Below are 19,877 nucleotides of genomic sequence, written 5' to 3' on the forward strand. Positions count from 1 at the left end.
AGGGGAGCCCAGGGGAGCGGGGGAGCTTTCAAGAATAAACCGGTCATCTCTTACCTTGTTCGAAGCCATCTCACTGACAGAGCGGTAGGTCTGGATGGTCTCTAGCTGGTCTAAGCACCAGTCCAATTCCTCCAGCGTCTCCATTGCTAATTTTTGATAAGATTCTTCTGCAAACAAACACACAGGCATGTAGTTAGGCTGGAGCGGCTGCAGGCTGTGCATAGCCGAGTCCCCGCTGCCGCCGCTGATCCCGGAGCTACTGAAGGTGGCCCCGTGCTCCTTCATTATTTGCGCGCCGACTCCTTCCTTCCAGCTCTCTCCACCAGGAGAACAAATCACCGCGGTGCTCTGCCTGGGACGGCTGGTGCCAAGTTTTCACCGCCCCCCCCGCCCCCCCCCCCCCCCCCGCGGGGATGAGGTGTCCGCGATCTACCAAGAAACTTCCTCTGAGGAAGGAGGCGGGGAACCATCTCTTAGAAGCTCATCTGCATACATGTGTCCTAAAACTAAAGGCAGAAGCAGTTGAATTTTCTCAGGCTCTCTTGCCTTAGTCATCCTGGGGCTCTTTAGGGTGCGTGATGTCATTTCTGAGTGTTTGCAGTCTGGAGGAGAAATGAGGAAAGCATTTTCTCATTTTGCTTTTCTTCTAAATGAAACACACAGTCGAAAACTTGGAGGGGCGGGGGACAGACAGTTACGTTGGAAGGCTAGGCAGTCATTCATTCCGGGGAATGCGTGCATGTTGGAGTAACTTTTCACTCAGCAAACACTGACCCACACAAGCAAGAGGTGTAGGCTATTCCTCCCCTCTTCTGAATCCCTCCTTTAAGTAAAGGCAAAATGAGGTTTCCCTGATAAGATGTGGGTCTAAGAGAAACTGGAGTTTTTACATGAACACGTTTATTGGCCAGAGAAGGCAGCTCTTGTTATACTAAACAAAGCTAAAACTTCTCTTCTGCAACTGCCAGGATCACAGGGAAATTCTGAACCGGACTTTCAGGTGGATCCAGATGTGAACACTGCAGATTTTCACTTTGATTAAAGCCCGGAGGCTTTGATTTGTGGATGTGGGACTCAAGACTTTCTGGAAGTATTTCTTAGTGGTCCATTCAAAAAATATTGTTTTTAAGATCATATTTTTTGCTGGATAATAAAGCTCTTCTGAATGGTCACAACATGTCATTCCGTACCCAAACGTTTGTGAGTCTAAACTAATACTCCAGAGTATTGACTTAAGAACTCTGTGTTAATAAACACTGAATTAACTTTATAAATGCTGGATGAATGAATGATGCTATAGACAGTGATAAAAGTCAGTCAGACTCTCCTGGATCCATGCCTGATTTTGAGAGGAACAACATTCATTAATTCCATCAAGCTTTCTGGAATGCAAGCACACAATAGGCACTAATAAAATTAAAAATCTTGTATGGAATTCTATTATAGAGAAGACTTCATACATTCCTGTCAAGTTTAGAATGCATTTTTCCCATGTTCATACAGAAATCCGAGGGAGACCACATACCCTTTTATTATTATTTGACATTCTGTGTGTGTGACACTCACACTTGAAGCAGAAAAGAGAATTAGCACAAGAGAGACCCCAAGGGACTGAGATCCTTGTCCACAGATGCACATTTCAAAGAATCTCTCAAATATGCATACACCTCAGGATAATGTGGGGTTAACATTCAATATCCTGTATGTCATATTTAAAAAGCCACAAAACCACGGGAGGTGACTTCCTCCATTTTTTTCACACTCCTCAAAAATATGCAGACAAGAATTGAGGTGTTTTTAGTAAAACTCGTTTCAAGCCAGACTTACACATACCTTCTCTCCTTTCCTCCTCAGTCTTGCTGGGCTGCTTCAACATGCAGAATCTTGTCACTTACTCTCTAGTGTGTCCAAAACACCTTCCACTTCTTCCCAGGAAGCTTTTCCTGAAGTGCCAAAACTCTCCCATCCCATTCCCAGCCTCATATCAAAGGAAAAGTCCAACCACTTCCCGATTACTTGGGCTTTACTACCTTGGTGTCTTCCGCATCACAACCTGTGGTTCTTGGCACCTAGGATGTTCTGAGCCTTTTGAATGGGTCAATATGCAAAATGACTGTAAGATGATCTATCCCATTTCTCCTTCATGGAGAGGGGAAAAAGGGATCCAATTTCCACTCAGGGTTGACAACGGAAATACAATAATTACGGCAGCAGAAGCACTAGGAAGGAGGACTTTGCAAAGATCCACCAATGAAGGGTTACCTGCACAGCTCATTCACGGTCTATGACCCAGAGCAAGCACAGGAGAGCTCCTAGAATTGGTATAATAGTGACATGCCCGTGACTGGCCAGTGGATGTGACAGGCCCTTACTCTACTGCCCTTTCTTATTGTGGTCAGCTACAATATTTCTTAAGTGAAAGTTTTTGAAGTTAGTGTTGAAGTTAATGAGGAATTTTTCCTTTTCAGATTCTTAATCTATAGTCAAGGCTTTGTGTCCCATTTTAGACCCTTCTTATCCCAGTAACTAAGTCAGGAGGCACAGATGTCAGTGGGCTGAGTGTATGGGTATCGAACTCCTGCTCCTTCTAGGTACAGCCAAAGGAAAGGACCGGTGCTGCTCAGGACTGGCCTCCACACTCTAACTTCCTGGCTCCAGCACCAGAGCCAGATCGGGTGCCTACTGGATACTCGGTAAATTCGCAGAGGAATGGAGACCAAAGTGCCTGCCCAAGCAGCCTGCAACTACTTGGCTATCTAGAGGCTGGATGGTGCATCTATAGTACTGTGGAAAGAGTAAGAAAGCTTTGGAGTGAGACTCACGCATTTTGAGTTTCTCTTCTACCCTTTACTGTGTGATCCTGGGTCTCAATTTCCTACATCTTAAAATAAGGATAAGAATACTTATCTCATAAAGTTATAAAGGGATTAGAGATAGAGTATATAAAGCTTCTGGTATGTTAGCCAGTTCTCAGTAGATGATCAACACATAGGAGCATAACTATTAATGGTAATCAAAACAACACAGAGGCTTGGCATTTGGGAGTAGGAATATTGTGTTCCCTCAGGCATAAGCATACCATGAGGAGAGTGCAGACCCTCACAGGCCCCCAAGCCCTGTATCTAGTGACTTAGGGCAATACACAGGTCACAAGTTACTGGGGTACCCCTATCCACCAGCTGTCAGACTGATGTGCTGTGCCCCAGCCAGGGGCAGGCTCTGGGGAAGTTGGACATTTCCCTTCCCCACAGTACTGATGCTTCACTCCACAGCAGATAGTTGGCTCCTAAGGATGCCACAAGCTCTGCATTGGGGCATACTAGATACCTAGATCAGGGTAGGACAAGAGGCTCTCTCCCACCAAGACATAGCCTTGTCTACCATGGTACAGCCATGCCAGCCCAGGCCAGGGATGGCTGCTATCATGCCCCATCTGAGACTTTGCAAGGCACACATGCCCAACTCAGACCCTCTCTGCACCTGCACCGAGGGCCCCTCTAGGAATGGATGGCAAGGGTAAGGGACTCTGGATGAGTTCTGGGGTGCCAGGGACCAGGGAAATAGGTGGCTGAGAACATATCCAGGGGAGGCAGGCAAGTAGCCAAAAAAAGGTGGGGCAGCATATGAGCCCAGCCTCCAAGCCACTGGAGTATACTCTATTTTCCCCTCAGACTTCACTTCCAAACACAAGATCAAAGGTAAAATTATTACACGTTTCAAGACAGCAGCGATGGGGCCCTGCTGGATGTGGGAACCACTCCACATCTTGCGCAGGTTGCATGTCCATAAAGATGGTCATTTCCTGTCTTGCAAAATTGGCTCTGAGAAGGAACAATGCTTAATACCACAGAAGCAAGTCTCAAGGGCCTAAGAGCAGGTGATGGGACCATGTATGGTCATGGGGTTGACCCTACTGTCACAGATTTCCAGAGGGACAAGGAGAACCAACCTCCTATGTGTCCTTCCCTCTAACAAGAGTGGCAAAGGGAGATTAACTTCCTCTTGTAAGTCTGGTAGGTATTGCATTTGACCCTGAGAAACAGGAAGAGAGAATGGATAAATAATTATAGTTAATATTAATCTGGTAATAATATGTGGCATTCATAAAGTCCTCTTCTCAAAGGAGCTCTAAGCACACTACTCATTTATCCTTGCGACATCTCTCTGATAGCCACTGAAGAGGTATGATTATCTCCAATTTACCTTAAGGCACAAGCCAAGAAGTCAGAGGTTAAATTACTAGAGCAAGATTCCTGGCAAGACCATATCTTGGTCTATGAACTAAAGGATTCAGCTTTGCACGAAAAACGCACGAATTCCTGAAAATGCTGATTTAAAGTGGCGTCTTACCTTTGGGTATTTTCTATTTAAAATTGTGTAACTGCTTTCTTAAATGTTGTCACCTTCTTGAGTCTCCTCTTCCCTTTTCTGCTGTATCTAACACAGGGAGTAGCACAGGGAGGCTGTGCAGTATTTACTCAGAAGAGCTGGAGTGGTTCTGGTCCTTCCTCTTGCTTCAGTGGCTGACCTAAGGCAAGTTACCTGAGTGGGCTGAGACTAAATTTCTTTATCTGGAAAATGAGGGTTAAGAAGAAGACTTACCCTATTCTCACAGGGAAGGTAGAATAGGAGAATGCACACAAAACCACACTGTCGACCTTTAAGTATTGTGCACATTTTGTAAATATCACATGTATTATTACAGATGGGATATAGGTATGTTAGAGAAAATTACAGAGAAGCAGAAATTTGAAATGACAAGAATGTCACATTTTTACTAAGATCACCATTATTAATGTGCATGTATGTCTATGTATGTGCATGGAGATCATATTATACAAACTATTGAGTTACACTCTTTTTTTCAGTCAATGATGTCCCCTTTTCTGTTTTAATAGTTTTCCAATTCAGCTAATAGTTAGCCCACATTCCAATTTCCCCAGGTTTTTTTCCCCCTCACAAATCCAGCAGAAATGTGTGTGTGTGTGTGTGTGTGTGTGTGTAGAGAGAGAGAGAGAGAGAGGTGTGGGAAAGGGAAGACCCAGAGATGGGACGGGAAAGGGTAATGAGAAATCTCAGCCTGGCCACGAAAGGGCTAGCTCCTCATAGCTGGAAAACATGGAAATAGATTTTAGCAGTAATGAAGTTAGTGGCCCAGCTAGTAACAGACCTCAGGTGCCCTAAGGGTTGGCCCCACACTCAGTGGAAGGAAGTGTTATTATCCCACTGATCTCTGGGAAAAGTGGAGACAGAGGCCATTTACACACCTATATCATTTAAACTTTGAAACCCTATATGTATCATAACTCTTAATACAGATGAGAATTCAGCAAGTGAGAGCAACACATTATAGCCCAAATATAAATTTTCCACAAACAATATCTCAATGCAATTTTTTATTGAGCTATGATTGACATACAAAAAAGCTGTGCATATTTAATGTGTACACCTTGATGAGTTTGAAGATAAGCATACACCTGTGAAGCCGTCACCATAAACAATGTCATAAACTTACCCACCATCTCTAAAAGTTTTCTCCCTCCCTCAGTGTGTGTGTGTGTGTGTGTGTGCATATGTGTGCTTTGAGAATATTTAACATAAGATCTACCCTCTTAACCAATTTTTAAGTATATGACACATTATTGTTTACTATACGCACCACGCTATACAGTAGTCTTTAGGACTTACTCACTTTCATATCTGAAACTATGTACTTTTTGACCAGCACCTCCCCAATCCCCTTTCCCCCAGCCCTTGGTAACTACCAGTCTACTCTCAGTTTTTATGTGTTTTACTATTTTAGATTCCTGATATAAGGGATCATTCTAAATGCAATTTGAAGATAGCTCCATATGTATCAGAAACATATCCATCAAGTCATTCCACTTTCTACCCAAAGATAGCACATAGAAAAGAAATGTAAGTAACCTCTTATTTAGCTGCCTCACATAATCAAACTCTTCCCAGTAGCAAAGGTGGTAGTTATTTGCAAGGTTGTATAGTAGTTAAATCAATCAGAACCACTCCACATGCAACAACAAGGATGAATCTAATAAATATAAATGTCAAGCAAAAGAAACCAGATAATGCAAAGTACATAAAAATGAGATTCAATTTATATAAAGTTCAAAAGAGGCAAAAATGAATCTATGATATCAGAAGTCAAGATATTAGTTACTGTGGAGGGCTAGTGACTTGAAGGGACTTACGGGGGGAGGGCTTCTACGGGGACTGGTAATGGTCCCTTTCTTGCTCTGACTACTAATTACATGAGTGTGTTCATTTTATGAAAATTCACTGACTCCTAACACTTGTGATTTGTGCACTGTTCTCCATCTTTCTGATTTTCCATGTATGCTTTCAACAGATAGTCCCATCCAGGGAAGCCCACTTTAAAAAACAAAGAACAGGATTTCTAAAAAAACACATATTTCCTTTCCTTTTGTTGAACTATAGCAATGGGTATCAACAGAATTTGAATAAATCTAACACAGCTGAAAAACAGCTCCCCCAAATATGTTAGTTTATATTGCATAGGCCAGGATGCTCCTACTAACTCAAAATTCAGTGAAACACATGGGAGTCTGACCCAGACGTTTATAAATCCTGATGGTGCCATTCATTTACTAGCAGTGTAACCTTAGACAAGATGAGTATCCTGACTATGCCTCTGTTTCTTTACCTATAAAACAGGAAGATGGCATAAACAGCTGTGAGAATTAAGGGAAGCGACCCATGCCAAGTGTTTGACACCGTGCTGGCACGTGTTAGGAAATTTTTGTTGCCCCCATCCCCCCCATCCCCAACCCTCTCCCTGTTCCTGGTCACTTTCCTGCAGGTAGATTGCCACATATTTGATAACTGAGTTGGGTGGAGTTTTGGTCTGGCCCTAGGGAGAGAAGTACGTGTAAGTGGCCATGAAATCCTAAAGTGTCCCTCCCACTGTCTGACCTCGGAAAGACCTGCCTCTTGGTTAGGTTAGAGTTTGTTGGTGTTCACTTCTAAAATATAGACCTGGCCTGATATATCATTCTGCTTTCACCAAATCCTGACTGATACACCAGATCAGTGGACCTTCAGATGTAGTTTGTTCATTTATTCATTCCACAAAAATACATTGAGTATTTGGTATATGCCAAGACTGATGCTAGGGGCTGGGTGTTACAGCAACGAACAAGACATGGTCTATTGCATTCAATGATTACATAAGAAACGCCTTTCCCATTCTCCAAAATGGTCCATCTGTGGAACTGGGTGCCTTAGCAGCTTCCTCCCCCCCAACCCCCTGTCCCAAATGTATACATTGCCTTGGTGAAAATTAGAAAAATGTGCCCTCTCTTGGCAGACATAACCCTTGGGCAGAAAGCTTGGGAAGTGACGCATGGGCTGAATTTCAGCTCTCTCCATCACTTGGCTGAGTACCTTTGATCAGTATCCAAACTACACCATGCCCTTACGCAATGGCCCTGTGGCACACGGATATGGGGGCAAACCAGCATGGAGCTTTCCCCCACATGACCGGGAGTGCTCTGTGAAAGCAGAGCACAGAACACAGAGTCACAGCAAAACCGACACTTTTAACCTCAAAATAAAGCAAACCCTTGACATTGAAAGGAAAGTATCTCAAGACCTTCCCTAGCTCTTAATTTGTGAATACCATAATAACTGAAATAGCAGTAAATAGGCCTCTATAAAATAGCTTAAAAATTTAATTTGATAGACTAATTATTACCCTTAAATACAGTTTTTGTTTTTGTGACAAAACTTCTAAAGCAAGGGCTCCACAGGAGGAAAAAAATATTAAAGAAGTCCTTCATCAGGAAAACTAAGAAACCACTCTTCTGATCCTTGGAAGTGAGAAGGGTGTATTAATTGGATGCTCTGTATTCAGCTTATGACTCTAGCTTTAGCCACAAGCTTCTAACCCTGTAGATGTCCTCTCTACGCTCTTTGTGCCTTGAAGTTAGCAGGCTTATTTCATTCCTCTGTTGCCCCTCACAGTGCAATAAGTATTTGTTAAAATGCAAAACAGTTTCATACATATGGAAATCAGCCTCTCTTTATTTCAAGGTGTTAAGTTGCGGCTATTGGCCTATTTATTTAGTGGTCTTGGTTATGATTTTTTTCCCCTTGTATTAGCAATACCTTTCTTTTCATTGTAGGTTCTTATGTCCAAAGGTATTTCTTTTCTTCTGATGAATAGCTGGTAAATGAAATGTACCTGTGTTAGAGTGCAACATTTCAAGAAGGCATGTTGCTTTAACCTTGAGTAAAACGTTCTTAGAACAAATCACAGAAACTGGAGGACATTTATACATTCTGTAACACAGTTCCTCCAAAGGCAGTTTGTAAGCCCTATGTGGCCTTTCTCTTGGCAGGACTTTGTCAATGTGTCTTTATAAATACAGAATTTTGCAATTGCATATGACAGGGATTTCACTGTGGGTGGATTCATGGAAGAAGAGGTTCACTGCCCTCAAGAGAAATAACAGTGAAAAGTAGGTCATTTTGATGCCGATTTCTTTAGCAAACTCCTCTAAGACTACAAGTTAAAAAAACCTCCAATCACAACTAGCTTTTGTACATATAACTTGACAGTTTACCAAGTACTTTCACTTGCAAATCTTAGTTTTTCCTTGAAAAATAAATCCCAGGAGATAGAAATTATTATTATGCAGTATTATTAAACATTTTCCATTATGCATGTGAGGAAGTTGAGGCTTGTTGGTGTTTAATGATTTGCTCAAAGTCATCCAACGAGAGAGAGAGAGAGAGAGAGAGAGAGAGAGAGAGAGAGGAGAGAGATGAGATGAGAGATTGAGAGGAAGGAGGGAGGGAGGAGGAAGGGGGACAGCCAGCAGGGAGGGAGAGAACCTAACTTCTCTGATTCTAAATTCCATGGTAATTTTTACTAAGCCACGGGGCCTGTTATAAACAAATGGCCCAACTTTTTCTTTCACCCAGGTGGACTCAGACAGGGCAAAACTGGTTCTGATGCGCCAGTCTCAAGCTCTATTCCCTTCTGCCCCACCTCCCCTTCTTCCAATGTCCTTCCCCTTACAGAAACCTGCTCTTCAGAAGGACTCTGACTTTGGCATTTACTTACTAATGGGGATCTGTACGCATCTAGGCAATAACACGCACCATCAATGGGAAAGAGTGCTCAAGGAACTTCATTGTCCACCTGTGTTAGTGTTAAAGAGCAGTGACACAAGGAAGTGATCAAAGATGGAGGTAAGTTGCTATCCAAATATTTTTCTAATACATTAAATATATGCAAGAAATATTTAGGAAGAATATACAATAGTGGTTAAAAGCTTAGTCTTTGGAACCAGACTGCCAGGGCTCATATTCCAATGCCACCACTTACCGTTACCTAACATTAAAGAAGTTACTTAACTTCTCTATGCCTCAGTTTCCTCCCCCATGTAATGAGAATAAAAACAGTAACTATATAATAGATTGTAGTATTTAATTAGTAAATAAATGTAAAATGCTTAGGACAGTACCTGCTGTATTATAAGTACCAGATAAATATTGGCCATTTGTTGTTTGTTGGATATGACACAATAAATAATGAGTCGAGTGTTAAAAAAGTGTTTTGAGTAGATTTGACACACAATTAGTTTCAGGTGCACAACAGGGTGGTCCAACTTCTCTAAAGATTATGCCATGCTCACCACAAATGCAGCGATCATCTATCAGCATACAGCACTGTTACAATATCGTCAATCACATCCCCTATGCTGTGCCTTTTGTTCCTGAGATTTAGTCATTCCATAACTGGAAGCCTGTATCTCCTATTCCCCTTCACCCATTTTGCCCATCCTCCTCACCATCTCCTGCAACCATCATTTTATTCCCTATATTTACAGGTTTGATTCTGGTTTTTGTTTGTTTATTCATTTGTTCTTTTAGATCCCACATATGAGTGAAATCATATGGTATTTGTCTTTCTCAGTCTGACTTATTTCACTTAGCATAATACCCTCTAGGTCCATCGATGTCATTGCAAATGGCATTACATCCTTTTTTATGGCTGTGTAATACACACACACACACACACCCATATACACACACAATATATATATACTATATATACACTATTATATATGCATGCCTATATACATACAAATATATATACATACATATATGTATGTATATATATACACACAAATATATATATACATACATATATGTATGTATATATATATACACACATATATACACACATATACATACATATATATACACATACATATACACACACACACCAACATATATACACACCATATTAATGAATAGATTCTTTGAGTGACTATTATGTTGTAGGCTCAGCAGGAAACTCTAAGGATATAGTGGTAAATTTTATAGACATTGGTTTTGCTTATTTTAAGCCTATATTCTAGCAGAAATAGAATATGACACAAGAACTTATTTAATTAAAATTGGGAAAGGAGCTAGTAAGAAGTGTAGATGGTCCTAAGAATTTGCCACAGGGATAACAGGGGACCCAAAAGTCTGAGGAGCAGGGATGGGACACAGGGAGTTCAGGGAAAGTTACACCTTGAAAGGTTATGAGATTCAAAGGAATAAGAATTGAGTACAAGGCCGCCTGGGTGGCTCAGTTGGTTGCACGTCTGGCTCTTGTTTTCGGCTCAGGTTGTGATCTCGGGGTCTCGGATTGAGCCCTGTGTAGGCAAGGAGTCTGCTTGAGATTCTCTCCCTCTGCCCCTCCCCAGATGGGTCTCTCGCTCATAAATAAATAAATAAATAAATAAATAAATAAATAAATAAAATCTTAAAAAAAAAAAAGAAAGACTTGGGTACAAACAGGAAAGAGCATTCTAGGCAGGGGTAATAGCAGGGTATGCTCACCGAACTGAGAGCAGTACCTGTGGCAGGAACACAGAGAGAAAAACTGGTATTCGAAGTTTAGATCAGGTCATACACAGCCAAGGAAGGCCATGGAGAGGACTTTGGACTTCGTTCTGGAATCAATGGGAAACCTTTTTGGAACTTTATCAAAGGAGTGGCCTAGCCAAATTTGCATTTTAAAAAGATCACTCTACCTGCAATTTGGAGAATAAACTTGAAGGCAGGAAAGGAGGCCAGCTAAATTGTATTTAAAAGCCCAGGGTCTGGAGGAAGACAAATAGGAGTTTGATTTCTGGCTCTGCCATTTGATTTATTAACAGTGTGAACCTGGACAAGTTACTTCATTTCTTTAAGTCTTAATTTCCTCACCTTTCCCACAGCATTGTATATCTTTCCCACCAGGTTGTATGCGGAGTAAATGAAGTATCCACATCAAAACACGCAGCAGAGTACCCAGTACCTCGTAAAGTATTCATGCCAGTTGCTAGTAGCATTATTGATTTTATTGCAGTCACCTATGCAGGGGCTGGTGTGGCTAGAATTACAGAGCAGTGGAGATGGAATCAGGTAAATGGGCTTGAGATGCTCACGAGTCGCAATCAGATGGCCTCTAGGAGGGTGGTATTTGGCTGGTGACCAAAACTCCCAGTCATTTTGGCTCTTCAGGTCCAGGATGTGATTTTTGTCAGTGTGATTTGACTTCATTCTGTTTATATTAGTCCAATTCACAAGAACATGTTGAGAAGAGACCAAACAATCAATTTACAGAGAGTAATAATTTATTGGGAGTTTTTCATGTCATCTAGTCATTCCACATTCCTTGACATGGGAAACCAATTTCTATTCATAAGATTGCTTGGTAAGCATGAAATCAGAGCAGGGGGGTTAGTTGGATGATTTCGCTGCTTTCCTCAAGCCTGATACACTCAACTTCACTACTGAGGTAGACTGTAGTTGTTTCTGCTCTATCTGAAGTACCCTTCCCAGCTTTATTCACCTGGCTAATTTTTACTTCTCTTTTAGGAGTCAGTCTAGAGTTATCTCTACAAAGTTTTTAAAATATTTAAAGGTTGGATTAAGCTCCCTTCCCTTTATTTCCAACTGACCGTATTTCATTTAAATTATTTCTCTTGGTTTATCACACCCATTAGATAACCTTCTTGAGAGAAGGGAACATATCTTTTTGCCTGATCTTTTATGCAGCGCAGCATCTATTGTCTAGTAGAAGCTCAAAAAATATTGTTTGCACTGCTGACTTGCCTAACATACCAATAGATGGGATATCGATTAACCAAAAGGAATGGGGCCTCTGCTACTGAACAATATTAGAGAAACAATGTCAGGAATTCTTGTTCTTGGCACTCTTTTTATTAGTCATCAAACAAATCATCTTCTTTTTTGCTGATTTATTCAAAGTTACAGCAATTAATGGGCTCTACATTTCTTTTGCATTCATATCTTGATTAGATTTCTTGGTTGGTTAAGTTTGTTGTTGTTGTTGTTTTTTAAAGTAGGCTCCAAGCCCAACATGGTGCTTGATCTCATGACTCTGAGATCAAGAGTCACATGCTCTACCAACTGAACCAGCTAGGTGCCCCTAGGCTGGCTAGTTTTAATATGGGGGACATTTAAGGAGACTTCTGCAAAATCACATGCAGAACTTGTTATTTGACTCTCACTGACGAGCGGTATTCAGGCACCTTACTGAAGGTCTCCGCATCAAGCAATACTAGAATTCCAAATATTTTGACAACTGTCATAAGAAAGATACAAGTAAGTTCAGAGGCAGCACAGATAGATCTTAAAGACATAGGGGAAAGGGAGATCAAGACAGATTTGGAGGCCAGGTAAAGAAGAATGGATGGAATTCTGAGAGATGAAAAAAATGAGGTAAGGCAATGAACAGCATGAATAAAGGTATAAAATTAGAAACACACCACACCATTTTGTTCTGTTTGGGGAGATCAAATACAACAGTCCTATTTGGTTAGAACATTGGGTTTTAGTAAGGGAGTAGAGTAGAATAAATTTGCAAAAGTAGGGTGGTCAGGGCAATCTTGAAGAACTTTTTACACTAGACTAAGGTATCTGATTTTACTTGTCAGGCAATGAAGAGTTATTGAAAATTGTTCAACAGAAGAATGGCACACACAAAGTGGCTTATAAATATCTTAATACTGTTTTACAGTTGTGCAATGCTTTGCAGTTATAGATTTCTTTCATATGTACACTCTCTTTCAATCTTCACCATACCTTATCAGAGAGGTATTATTGTCTCTATTTTATACAGGAAGAGACTGATGTCCAGGGAGTTTTAGTGTCTCACTCCAAATCCCATAAGTGGTAAATGCAGAACCTAGAGACTTGAATCTAGGCTTTCGGACTCTAAGTTCAGTGTTCTTGCTATTACAATGATGCCTATATGAAAATGAATTATTGATCTGATAGCAGTAAATTGTAAGGACTATAGGATGGAGTGAAGAATAAGCGCTCGATAAATTATTAATATCACGATTATTACTTGCAGGAAAAGTTAGGACTTAAGAAGAAATGGGGTCCCAAACTAGGGTGCTATCAGAGGGAGTAGAAGGGTTATTTATACTTGAACTTTATTTTTGCCTGTAGAATGAAAGTTGTCAAAGGAATTTCAAGAATAGAGAGTAGAAGAATAGAAGCAAAGGTTTTTGCCATTAGGAGTAAATATGGTAGGTGGAGAACAAAAGAGGGCTAGAAATTTTCCTGCCTCTCAAGACATTATTAGCCAAATCTCTTTCAACTACCAGTAGGAAAGCCCCATTCACCTGGTGTTCTCCTGGGTGATTGCAGAGAGCAGAAAGCCTACTCCATACAGCCTTTTCTAGTTGACAAAGCACTTTGAAGTTTGCTTATTTTCTTCTGCAAACAAAGCCATGAAAGTTATCCCCATATTTGCGAATGAAATCATTGAGGCTCATCAAGGCAAAGGGACTTGCTTTAGAATCTGGAATTTCTGCCTTGTCCAACATGGGACTTGCTAGTCATGTGTGGCTACTGAGCACTAAGACTTGGCTAGTCTGATGTGATATGATATGTCTAGTCAGTGTGCATGGGTAATATACACACTGGATTTCACGGACTTTGGGTGAAAAAAATCATGCAAAATAGCTCAGTAAGTTTTAATATTTGGTTACATGTTGAAATTACAATATTTTAGGTATTATTAAGTAAAGTACATTATTAAAGCTAATTGCATCTGTTTCTTTTTATGTGTTTAGTAGAAAATTTAAAACTATGGGGCTTGCATTATATCTCTATTGGACAGCACTGTTATAGATCATAGCCTATAGCCAGGACTTGAACAGCCCAACATTCATAACCCCACAGATGCTTGTCTTAAAAGAGGTAGTAATAATGATCATAGTTAACATTCATTGAGTGCCAGTTGCACTTTCTAGGCACTTTACATTCATGAACTAATTTTATCTTCATCAAAATTTCATGACCTGAGTATTATTTTATTGTAAAACACAGAAATTCAGTAACTTTCCCAGGGTCACAGATTTAGTAGAGTCAGAATTCAGACTTAGGCAAGTCTACCTCCAGTGCCATTAGGAATGCCTCCGTTGCTGCCTGTTTGCTAAATCCGGAGGAGACATTTGGATGGGCTTCATTTTATTTTAATCTGAGAGACTTTGTATATGATCTCATTTAATTTTTGCAACAACCCCATTAAGTAGTTATTATGCCTATTTTATAGGTGAGCAAACTGAGGCTCAAGAGGTTACACAGTCTGCCCAAAATTATACTGGATCCATGCTGGAACTCAGTTTCTAATCCAGCCTGAATCTAAAGTTGATACTTGATCATTATGCCGGTCTCCTAGGGGTGATCTCCAGGCTAAACCTTGAAGTACTGACACAGTCTCGCTCCAGGGTAGCCTTGGGCAGATTATCCTCTTTAGAATCGGTCCAGATGACCTCCATCCTCAGCCAGGTTTGGTGATAACCACCCTATCTGAATCTTTCATTTTCAATATTTTTTTCCTACAAGTTCTGCCACCTCAAACTCTCCTGGGATCTGATGAAAAACATTTTTTTAAAAAAGGGAGGGAGGAAGGAAGGGATGAAGAGAGGGGGAAGAAAGAAAGAAAGAAACAAAGAAACAAAGAAACAAAGAAAGAAACAGAAAAAGAAAGAAAAGAAAGAAAGAAAGAAAGAAAGAAAGAAAGAAAGAAAGAAAGAAAAAAAAAGGGAGACCAAACAAAACCAAATGAAACCAAATGAAACACAAAAACAGTATTCCCCTCAGGCAGGCTCCAGTAGGGTTGACCATTCATTTCAGCAGGGTCCTGCTTCTTTCAAATCTGATCATCATCTACCCCCAAATGCAGGCTGCAATGATTTAATTAAACAGAGATAGTCATAGATTTCAGAGATAGAACAGCTGGTCCTCCTGAAGACATTCTTAGAAACATCTAAGTAGCCCAGGGCTGTGTCCGAAATGAGATGGGTGGGGATGTGGGGAGTGCAGGTGTGGTGGGGGGTGGGAGGAAGGAACATAGACCGAGACTTACAGGCTCTCCAGGTGATTTATGGAGTTCTGTATGTGAATGAAGACACAGAATGAATAAAGTCAAGCAACTCCTTTGGGGGTGAGGTTTGTGCGTGTGTGTATGTGCGTGTGTGTGTGGTGAGAAAGGTTAATAGTATGATTTTTGCAGCCTTGTTCGAACGTAGACAAGCCGTTGTTTTCTGTGACAGATTCGGAACTTCTAACTAGCATGCATCGAAATATAAAATCAGGTCCCAGGTTTCATGGCAACCCAACCTGACACAGCAGCGAACAAAAATGGGAGAATATAGAAGAAGTCCACCCTGTATGGCACAGCCAGCTTGGCTTCCTTTGGCCAATTTCTCCTGATTTAGCAGTACTTCCGCTCTTGCCCTCATTTCCCCTGGTTTGTAAACTACGTCACTTCACTGAACTCAACTCCAGACTGTAGAAAAACAAAATTTTGTATTTCAGCAGTGGTTTTCTTGGCATCTCTACCTCTGAAGAATTTCATGTAATTCTAACTTTCCCTTTCTATCTTTGAAAGACGGTCGCTATAAGCTCTGCTTACTCTCTCTCTGCTTCTTCCTTTCTAATGGGATGTCCAACGGAGTATAATGCAGCGTCTGTGTAACTGTGATTAAAGATTCAGTGTTTGGTTTAAACCAATATTTACCAGTGAAATCCCGCCAACATAAATGTGCAGGCGAGGTAAAAAATATTGGCTTAAATCAATCTCCCCCTGAACACACACATACAGACAAGGACTGTAAATGTTTCATGTGTCACTTCTGACGTCCTGGCCTCTTTCCTTCAGCTTCATGCATATATCAATGTAACACAGACTCCGGCGGAATCTAGATAATAGGTTCTGACAGTGATTTTTTTTTTTTAAAGTTGTTTCTCTAGCCAAGGTTTGTTGTTGTTTAATTGGTTTTGTTTTGTTTTTGTATGGTGGTTCTTCTGGCACTACCACACATTGCCGTGGCATCTCGTTTAAAAGGTTTCCTTCAATTATGAGACTTTGTAATTACTCGAAATAGGAGTAAACAAGGGAATTGTGATCGTTTAAAACACAGCTTTAACTACCAAGCTTAATGTGGAACCATACAATCGGCATTTTGAGATTAAGTCCGTGTAGGCGAGCGATTGCTTTAATTTAGCGAACATTCACTGAACTGAATTTATTCACTGACTGAATTTACTGAATGAATGAATTACTGCTACACTTTGAATGCATTTCAAATAGTTGTAGTTTGGATTAGAAATTATTTTTCTGAAACTGAATAACCCAGGCAGCCAGCAGACAGAAGGCCCCAGCAGGCACCTGGCAGCCTCAGGAGAACTGGAGAGGGTGGAGAGGGTGGAGAGCGAGGGAGTTTTTTACATGGCCAAGGCGCAGGACCAAGCCCTCGGTGAAAACTGAATTGCAGTTCCCATACCACACTTCCTCTTAGGGAGGGAGGGCTGGGTCTGAGATGAGGAAGGCGGAATGACTCATCTACAAAAAAAGGCCACTGAAATTTGCTAATGGCAAGCCCTGAAGGGTATCTGGCAAACAGCAGGCACTTAATACTTGCCTTATAGACAGGCAAAATAAAATGCAATAACCTCCGTCATATATGGGGGTCGAGTATGGAATGTTCCAGTCAGGGCGTAGGGGCAAAAGAGCAATTCTATGTCTAGTAGTGATAAAATCCCTTTTGTTGCTTTCTCTAACTCCGAATGCTCAAGAGCCTGTGCACCAAAAATTGAAGGACCATGGGAAGGATGGATAAGACAGTATTGTTAATTATAGCAGTAATTAATTAAGAGTCGGCCTGAAGAAAATATCTCTAATCTTCAAAATAACCTTGTGAGGTAGATTGCATTATCATTAATGTATAGAAGACAGAACAGGTGGGAACGGAGATGGGCAAGGTGGCTTGGGCATCTGGACTTAATGGCGGGCCCCAGTGGGGAATACCCAGAAGTACAAGACACAGTCATTGCCATGCTCAAGGAATGTGTAGTCCGGGAGGGGAGCAGGGATGCACAGACATAGAATGAAAACAGCAAGGACACACCGTGGGCTGTGCATCGGACCACTGGAGAAGAACCGAGAGCCGCAAACGTGTGCTGGGCTATGAGCAGAACAGGTGCTTAATACATGTTTGTGGAAGAGCACTGAACTTAATTAAGAGCCAGGTAAAGGTAATCTTAGAAGGAAAGACATGGAATCCATACTGAAATGCAAAGCAGTGGGAAGACAAGGCTTACTGAGCAGCGGGTGTTGAAGAAAAATGGTTAGACAGTCAGAGTGGGTTTAATTATGAAGTGAAGCAGAAGAGTCTGGACTACTGGAGACTCTTGAACAGAGGAGACGCATGAGGAAAGTTGGGATTTAGGACAATTAAGCCGGCGGGACTTTATCAGATGGTTCTCAATGGGACGGAGCTAGAGTTAGGGACCCCAAGAAGATCCTAGGGCAGGGATTTAAGTTGAAAACAATGCAGGCTAGAATAGATGGTGACAATAGGAGGGAAGAAAAGAGTTAAATTCTAAGCAATGCCTGGAAGAAAAAAAGATGTATCTTCATAAGAGATGGTATATACAACATTAGGGAGAGAAAGGTGTCCAAAATTGTCACCAAGGTTTCTAACCCTATAGTGGGACATAAGAACAGAACCAGAGACAGATGTGAGGGAGTTGGAGGATGGGGAGGGAGAAACATGGAGTTTGGTGTGATTCCCATATTGTTACAAGGATTTGGGGTGGGTCTCATTAAGTGGTCAGAACTCCAGGCATGGATTGCCACAAGGATTATAGGCTAGGGATTGTGAGTACATACTACTTGGACATGGCTACTGGGGACATGTGTCTGTCTTCTAATTGGTTCCTGGAGAAAGGTCAATAACAAATTCATTATTCCCCTCGATTATCTCACCAACTCCTTATTTTCCTCCACTCCCTCCTCCCCCATTTCCTCAGTCCCCAGTTGCTACACAGTCAAAGCAATGCCATGAGTGATATATGTCTTGGATGATTTCCAGCTCTGCAGGACACAAACCTAATGCAGGAGATTTCTCTATCCTCAGCATCGGCAAGGAACCAGGCCAAATGCTCCATAGTGGAGAGAACCATTAGAGCTGGAGGGGTCTTAGAGACCTGACTCCTTGGTTCATAGGCAATGAGACCAAGGCCAGGAGATGAGACTTGACATCTCCAAGATCACACAGCCTCCATGTAACAGCAGAGACCAATTCTGAATTTTTACAGAACCTTTTGTTATTGCCATTATATTATGCCTCATCTCTGACTGGCAATATTTAAAGTACTATTCAATTGGACTAATATTTATTGGATACAAAATACATCAGCCCCTACGCTAGGCACAGGGGATACCAAGAAGGGTAAATATAGCAGTCATTGCCACCGAGGCACTTACAGTCCCGAAAAACTGTTTTGAGAATAGGAGTAGTTACTTCTCCTTGGGTAGGGGTGTTGGGGAAGGCTTACTGGAGGAAATTATGCCTTGGGAAGGTTTTAAAGGATGAATAGGAGCTTGCCTGACAGAAGATAGAAAAAGAAGGTAAATGCATTCTAAGCAAAGGGACCAGCATATATCAAAGTAAAGCGACAACACAGTATAGTGCTTGGAGTTACTGTAAGGGCTCAGTAGTTCTATGGTATTGAGGGTAGAGGAGAGGCAGGCAAAGCACTGCTAGGAATTTCAAAATATGAGGGGGGGGTAGGGGAGTGGGAAACATGAAGAAGATATCCAGAAGTTCCCTGAGTGATGTTCTATAGAAGTATCGTCACAATCAGAGATAGATGTGCTTCTACAGAGAAAAGTCAGTAAACTTTTTAAAAAGGCCAGACAGCAATCCTTTTAGGTTTGTGGGCCATATGGTCTCTGTGAATATTCAACTCTGCCTTTTAAGCACGAAAGCAGCCACGGACAATACATAAACAAATGCATGTGGCTGGGTTTCAATAAAACTTTATTTGCAAAAACAAGTGGCTGGTCATGGGCCATATTTGCCAAACACTGCTATAGAGACATCCTGAGATCTTGATGTCACTCTCAGTATTTATGGTAGACAGAACAACGGCCTCTCAAAGATGTCTCGGTGCTAACCCTCACAACCTGTGAATATATTACCTCACATGGCAAAGGAGAATTAAGGTAGCAGATGAGAATAAGGTTGCCTATGAGCTAACCTTAAAATAAGGAGACTGCTTGGGATTATCTCCATAGACCCAGTGTATAAAGGTCTTTGTGGAAGAGGGAAGCAGATGTGTCCGTGTCAGAGTGATGGAATGTGAGAAAGATTTAACCAGCCATTGCTGGCTTTGAATATGGAATAGGGCCAAGAGCCGAGGAATGCAGGCAGCCTCTAGAAGCTGGAAAAGGCAAGAAAATGGATTTTCCTCTAGAATCTCCAGAAAGGAATGGCCTTGCCAAAACCTTGATTTGTGTTGTTTTG

At 41.4% G+C, this 19,877-nt stretch overlaps 1 protein-coding gene across 10 annotated transcripts in view; it reads right to left on the reverse strand.

Moving 5' to 3' along the window:
• The window catches only part of PDE4B (phosphodiesterase 4B), a 524,480-nt gene that overhangs the window by 40,926 nt on the left and 463,677 nt on the right, over nt 1–19,877 (reverse strand). For 8 of the 10 annotated variants that reach the window (XM_036077702.2, XM_036077701.2, XM_078072990.1 and 5 more), the window contains one exon: nt 55–167. In XM_036077702.2, the coding sequence (XP_035933595.1) occupies nt 55–167 (113 nt within the window). Of the gene's footprint in view, nt 1–54; nt 199–433; nt 550–17,470; nt 17,496–19,877 lie in introns of those variants that run through there. The other 2 variants (XM_078072991.1, XM_036077710.2) reach the window with 2 other exon arrangements.

The sequence above is a fragment of the Halichoerus grypus genome, chromosome 5 (assembly GCF_964656455.1).
Source record: "Halichoerus grypus chromosome 5, mHalGry1.hap1.1, whole genome shotgun sequence".
In the NCBI taxonomy this organism is placed as follows: Eukaryota; Metazoa; Chordata; class Mammalia; order Carnivora; family Phocidae; genus Halichoerus; species Halichoerus grypus.